Here is a 7094-nt window from a genome sequence, read left to right on the forward strand (position 1 = left end):
AAAAGAAAGAGAGACATGCACGGGAAGGCAGAGGGATTCACTCCTTCCTCTCTTCAAGAGGCTTCATGTCCTTTGCAGGGACATGTATAAAGCTAGAAACCATCATTATCAGCAAACTGACACAAGAACAGAAAAACAAACACCACATGTTCTCACTCATAAATGGGTGTTGAACAAGGAGAACACATGGACACAGGGAGGGGAACATCACACATCGGGGCCTGTCAGGGGGTCGGTGGGGGGCTAGGGGAGGGATAGCAGGGGGTGGGGGAATTGGGGAGGGATTGCATTAGGAGAAATACCTAAGGTAGATGATAGGGTGATGGATGCAGCAAACCGCCATGGCACGTGTATACCTATGTAACAAACCTGCACGTTCTGCACATGTACCCCAGAACTTAAAGTATAATTTAAAAATAGAAAAAAAGAGGCTTTTATCTAAAATACAAACATATAAAATTGCACCTCACCTTTAATAAATATAAAACTGGCTTTCAGAGCTAATAGATTGGTTTCTCCGGAACAAGATTCTCACTAAAACAACTAGAAAAACTTAACAAAATATAAAAGATAAATGTCTGGAGGCAGTTGGAGCGACTGAGGCAGTAAGAACTGAAGGGGCTGGGATCTCACGTGAAAGGAGATCTAGCGGACCGCTTTTCCCTCGATTTTATGTCATTGGCTAAGGAGCTGAGAATAAACAAGGGAACACTGAGAGTGGAGCAGGTTTGAGGAGCATCCACCACCTTTGTGATCTGGAGAACATTTACCTTCAGTGACTGCTGAATAGGGAAGGACTCTGGCAAAGAGCCCAGACCCTGGTGCTGGGCACAGGAGCAGGAATTGACTGAAAATGAGCACGTAGGAACTTTCTGGGTGGGGAGGATGAAATGTTTCAGAGCTGGATTGCAGTGATTGTTGTTCAACTCCACAAAGCTTTCAAAATTCATTGAATTGCATACTTGCAATGGGCAAATATTATGTTATGTCATTTACACTTTGATTAAGCTGTTAAACTTCAGACATCTAGTTGGAACTTAAATGGGGGGGAGATCGATCCAGCTCAGTCATCAACTCAATTAAGGTGACCTGCCCCTGCTGCAATTCCCAGCAAAAGCAAAAGTGAATCATTTGGGGAAGGTGAAATCATTCAGAGCCTCAAATTATCTCTATAGTTTTTATATACAACATCCAGCATTCAAATAAATTACTAGTTGTGTGAGAAAACAAAATCACATGCCCAGAAACTGAAAAGAGAAAGCAGACAAAAGAAATAGACCCAAGCAGATTCAGATGTTAAAGTTATCAAAAGCTAGCTTTAAAATGACAGAGGTTAATATAATCAACAAAGTAAATTGCAAAACATAGAATTTTAGCAGACAACTGGAAATTTTAGCAAGATTTAAGTGGAAAGTCTAGAACTGAAATACACAAAATAGCAAAAATTTAGAATTCAATAGGTATGTTTAAAAGAGGAATGGGGCCGGGCTCAGTGGCTCACGTTTGTAATCCCAGCACTTGGACAGGCCGAGGCTGGTGGATCATGAGTTCAAGATCAACATAGTTCAAGGCCAACATAGTGAAACCCCGTGTCTACTAAAAATACAAAAAAATTAGCTGGGTGTGGAGATGTGCACCTGTAATCACAGCTACTCGGACGGCTGAAGCAGGAGAATCACGTGAACCTGGGAGGCAGAGGTTGCAGTGAGCTGAAATCGCGCCACTGCACTCCAGCTCAGGCGACAGTGCGAGACTCCATTTCAAAAAAAAAAAAAAAAAAAAAAAAAAAAAAAAAAAAAAAAAAAAAAAAAAAAAAGGAATAAAGCTGAAAAGAGTAGATAAACTGGAAGATAGGTCAGATAAAAATATCCATACTAAATCAGAGAAACAAAAAGCAGATAAAATACAAAAGAAAATATATTAATTGGGCTGTCCTTATACATAGGTGGCTGGCTATCAAACTAGGCCCTTCTAGGAGGCCCAAGACTAATGCCAAGGCTCTTATCCACTGCTTCTCGTTCTCCAGTGGTTGAGGATTGCCCCAGAGGACATCAGTTCTCTCACACTTCTGGGTTGTGCATGTACATGGGCCATGCAGGGCACCAATTTGTCTCAAGCTTCCGCAGCAGGGTAGTGTGGGAACACATGACCACATTGAAGGTGAGGTGCAGTAACTATGGAGTAGGTCAATGTCTGCATGGAACTGTTCATCATAGCTGTGGCTGGAATCAAAAGTGGAATCATTTCCACCAGGGAGTATGAGGTGGTAATAGAGGCATCTGATGCCGCCCACTCTCACGTTACTTCCATTAAATCCGGGTAGTCAGGTCTTCAAGGTGGTGGTCAGCTGCAATCTGTACAAATACAGGATGTTTTGAGCAATAAGCTAGAGTCCTTTTTGTCTGAGGCAAAGTTGTATGGGAACACATGTTGGTCAGTCAGTCATTCTTTAAGACTTCATGGTAGTGGTGCTGACATGAAAATAAGTGAATACATGAATTCAGGTGTTTATAAACAATACGATCTGCTCACATCTTTTTTCTACCATGTATTGCTTGAGCTTATCCTGGCATGTTACGAGGAATTTATTGTTTTTCTTTTGAAGTATTCTCTCCATCTTCCCTGCTCCAACTCTTCAATAACACTAGGATGGTAAATGAAGCTCAAGAAGTTAATCTGGCTGCCTCATGTTAAGTTGAAAGCGACAAATTTATTCCTGCCTCTGCCTCTAGATGCCTCTTGACTTTTGCAGCTGAATTCTGCTCCTGCACTGCCTGGCTTAATTCGGGAGACCCTCATGCTGGTCTAGACCTCTGTTGACCTTGAAATGGTGTGAAATGGTGTCCCAATATTAAACTCCATGTTTGCTACTCTCTTAACTTGCTATTTTGTGAGCTAGCATCATTAGCCCAAATGCATCACACCAGGTTGACAGGGTCATCAGATAGTTCTGCCATTGGCCACATGCTGAGCAAGACTCATTGATATTGAGGCCATCATACTAAGCCCCTTCTCCTGAAAATTTTTGTGGAGACCCTGTACATTCTCATGGAAATATCTGAACTCCCGCTCAGTAATCATCTCACCATCCTATGAGTTAAAATATGTTTTCCTAAACAACTAAAACAAAAAAAAAGCCTAATAAAAATGGCAAAAAGAGAATAAGAAGACGTAGGTTACTTGGTGGTGTGCAATCCGCCCATATTCAGAGCCCACAGTCACACCCTGTAGTATCTGTAAAAATTCTGCAAATCCTACAGTATTTGGCCATTCCTGTCCAAGATATCTTTGGTGATTTAATTTCAGATATCTGTCTATTTGGAGATGGCTGCAAGAACAAACCCAACCAGAGACTTCCCTTTATTAGGCAGGAAGTGGGTGCTGGCGGCTGGGAGGGAGGCAGGTCTGTGAGGGTTTGTGCACAGGCTGGCAGTGTCTTTGCAAGGCTGTGGCTCAGCTGCTGGCACAGAAGTACGTGGCTGAGTCCTCCGGCTTTGTGGGCTGAATCTTCAGAGTAAAATTTGTTCCATCAGGCCTTTCGACTGAGAATCGATCATCAAATATTTCAGACTTCTCTGAGATGTTATCATTATAGAAGTAAACCAGAAACTCGACTTTCTTCCCCGAAATTTGTCTGTACCAAAAGAAGTATAAGTGATTAGGGATGGGGACACACCACAAGATCACTTCCTGTCCCATCCGTGTGACCTGATGGCTGGGAGTCTGGGTGACTTCAGGTTCTGTGTGTCCTGTAGGAAAAGAAAGAAGATTAAGAGAATGGTTTAGAGCTGTCTTAGGTAAGTTCAAAGTGAGAATTCCCTAGAGTCCTAAAGATTGACCTGCTTTCAAGAGACTAAAAATTGCCCAGCATAGGAGCCAGGTATCCATGGCAGGTTCACAGCAGGAATGAGGCCCCTCCTAGCTCAGACATCTGGTCATGTGAAAGAAAGGAGGGGCATTTTGAGCTCCCATGACCCCACAGGCAAGGTCTGGCAGAGTTACTGGTGTCTCTGGCAACACCCACCATCCCTGGAGCACCCTCTATAGGAGGGAGGAGGGAGCCTTTGCATTGGTGCAGAAACCTGGCAATGCAGGGCCCTGCTCAGCCCCTGGGGTCTGATGGTTTGTGCAGGACTGAGGGCCATTACTAGGAGCAATGCTGGAAAATATGGGGCTCAGCTAAGGTAACCCTGAGCACAAAGTCTGGCTCAGAAATTCTAGGTCTTCTCTAATTACCTGCGGTGAGCAACAATGCAGGTAAAACAGACCCTATAGCTGATAATGGATGCCAAGAAAACTTGGTATTAGGATTAAAGAGACAGAAGGAAAAGGAACAAGTGTGAAAGTTCTGAGTGGAAGACAGAAGCCATCAAGAAGTTGAGACTGTGCACATACCCCAGGGAGAGTGAACTATCCTCTGGCTCAGGCACTGATAGACCCACCTGAGGAGGGGAATGGGTATTTTTTTTTTTAAAACAAAAGAAAAGGTCTGAGCATATTTGGATCTGGGGTGTGGGCAGAGACCCAGGGTCTAACTTGGGTGGAAAGAGAAGACAAAAAGCATTCATATTGGAAGGCAGATTGGTGTGGCCAGAGTGTTCAATGCTTCACACAAGATTTCCCAGAGGCACAAACCAACTGGAAGATACTTGGAACAACTTGAACTTGGCAGCACCTGTCCTACATTCAAGTTCAGGCACAGTCTTGTTCAAGACAAAGTCAGGCCACAGGCTGATGGAGTCTGGGCAATGTAGCATTGCCACATCTGATAAATGACAGTACGATGTCCTGAGATTTCTGCCGAGGTCCTGCAGAATGCTGACTCAAGTGTTGAGGCTCAGCTGGAGGTGTTGCCCGCACAGCTTCCTGACTAGACCCAGGAGCTTTGTCCACAGGGAGGCGGTGACTTTGCAGGGCTGTGTCTTGGCTGCTGGTGCACAGATACACAGCTGAGTCTTCTAGCTGCACCGTGACCACATGAAGGTACAAGCAAGACCTGTCAGGCCATTCAGGTGTGAAGGGATTTGGCACAGTCTGGATTTCAATGAGTGCCTTATAGTTGTAGTAAAACACGAACCCCAGGGATTTCTCAGCTTTCTGTCTGTACCAATACATAGAGCCGCGTCCCAGATGCTGCTCACATTTCAGCCTCCTTTTACTCCCCTTTGTGGTGACCAGGTATTTTGGTGTCTGGGTAATCCCAGTGTCCATGGGGCCTGTGAAAATGAGAAGCCAAATTCAGACTAAGCCCAGGACAGAGTCTTCTGAGGCAGTTCCATGAAAAAAAAGCCACAAATTCAAGGACAGAAATGTCCCACCTGTGCCCAGGACTCACCTGCTCCCAGGAGACAAAGGACCACATCGCAGAGGAGCCTGCAGCCCATGGCAGGGTCACACAGGGGTGGGGGACCCCGTGTCACCCTGCTTGGCATCCTGGTCGTCTAGGTGAGCTTCCCAGGCCCTGAGACAGGGGCTGCTCGGGAGTCTTCTGCCCCTGGTGGTGTCACTGTTAGTGTCTACAGCTCATGCATCCTCTTTCCCTTTCAAGCTTTGCGCCGGCACCTCAAGAGGATAATTCAGACTAGCTTGTCAGGGCCTTGTTTGCAGGTGGGTTCCTCAGACAGTTGCTTTTTTCCTTAGCAGCTGCCCACCCTCCCCACAATGAATGACTGGCTCTCCCCTTCCTCCTCCCACTTGTGGCTTCCCTCCTCTCTAACACCGACCCCTTCCCTCTGGGTAGATGCCTTCCAGCTCCCTGTGTTGGATCCAGGACAGGCGCATTCCGGCTCCACTCCCTCATCTCGGTGAACCCAAGAAGGCCACCTCCTTGGCTCAGTGGAACCCTTCCTTGGTGCCCTTCCCTGGAGCTGGTTGTGTGTATTTTTAAGACCCAGTAATGTAATGCCCCCTAGGGAGGGAGCATCCCTCCGTGGGTGATGAGGGGACATGAGAGGCATACTCTGCAATCCCTAGCCCAGGGAGCGTCTCAGCTACTTAGGATGCTGGACCTGAACACAGACTAGAATAACAGAAGGCCCTAAGGGCATGGGCCAGAGGGACTGCAAAGATGATGCTACGCAGGTCCCGCTGGTATGAACTTTTTAGTGTCTTTGAGTTGTCCACACATGGTCTCTCAACTAGAACAAGGAGCAAACCCTGAAACCAGAGCACTTGATTCCTTCTTTAGTCCCTTCCTCTCTCCTGCCTCTCTTCTCCTCCCTCCACTTGACTCTGGAATTTCAGTAAAGTCACAGCTCCTCCTCGAGGTGAAAGAGGCACATTGCCCTCACCTCAGCCGTCTGCTCCCAGTACTCCCAATACAACACTGGGAGCATGGATACACAAAGGGATTCCGCAGGGGAATACACATGGCAAGAAGTCATTTGAAACACCGAAGTAAAGGCTTAGCAACTCTGCCCCTACTGGTGAAACGCCCCCAACAACCTCCATATACACACTTAAGATATCAAAAAAAATATCCAATAGGCATTTATGGAACACATAACTCTATGTCAGGCACTGTTTGAGGACCAGGAATAGAGCAGTGAATAAAACCAACTCTCATGGATGCATGACCCACGTTAATTTGTTCAACAAGCTTTTGTGAATAATGTTCTCACTGTCAAAATGCTTCAGGGCTTACAGGAGCTATAAGACATGTTTGACATGCTTACAGATAACATCTAATTTGGAAAGTTTTATAAGATATGCTTTAGGAAGGTTAAGGTAATTGGTTTTTAGGCGCCTAAATCATTTCATGTACTGACCTCATTTCCTCATCCTTGAAATCTGGATGTGGGGAGAGGCTGAAATTATTTTCTCCAACTCTCTACCCAACTCTGAAACAATGGAAGCCAAGGAGGGTAGACTTCACTAGGCTGCTGTTCCAGAATCTTACATGGTTCACGGCCGCTATCAAAACACTTTACAGGGTGCAGGTGCTTAATATACATTTGCTTAATTGGTCAATGAATAGATGGATGGAATGGAAAAGAGTAAAAACCATGTGTAAAAGGTAGATCTAAGCACTTAAAAATTGTGTATCTGGCCGGGCGCAGTGGCTCACGCCTGTAACCCCAGCACTTTGGGAGGCC

At 45.6% G+C, this 7094-nt stretch overlaps 1 gene segment (V, D, J or C); it reads right to left on the bottom strand.

Moving 5' to 3' along the window:
• Window positions 1-3448: 3448 nt before the first annotated feature.
• Window positions 3449-3950, bottom strand: LOC108291158. The segment is given in 2 exon segments: window positions 3449-3749; window positions 3840-3950. Coding segments are annotated over 2 exon segments (345 nt in total).
• Window positions 3951-7094: the final 3144 nt, after the last annotated feature.

Source organism: Cebus imitator, unplaced genomic scaffold (assembly GCF_001604975.1).
Source record: "Cebus imitator isolate Cc_AM_T3 unplaced genomic scaffold, Cebus_imitator-1.0 Scaffold446, whole genome shotgun sequence".
Lineage (NCBI taxonomy): Eukaryota > Metazoa > Chordata > Mammalia > Primates > Cebidae > Cebus > Cebus imitator.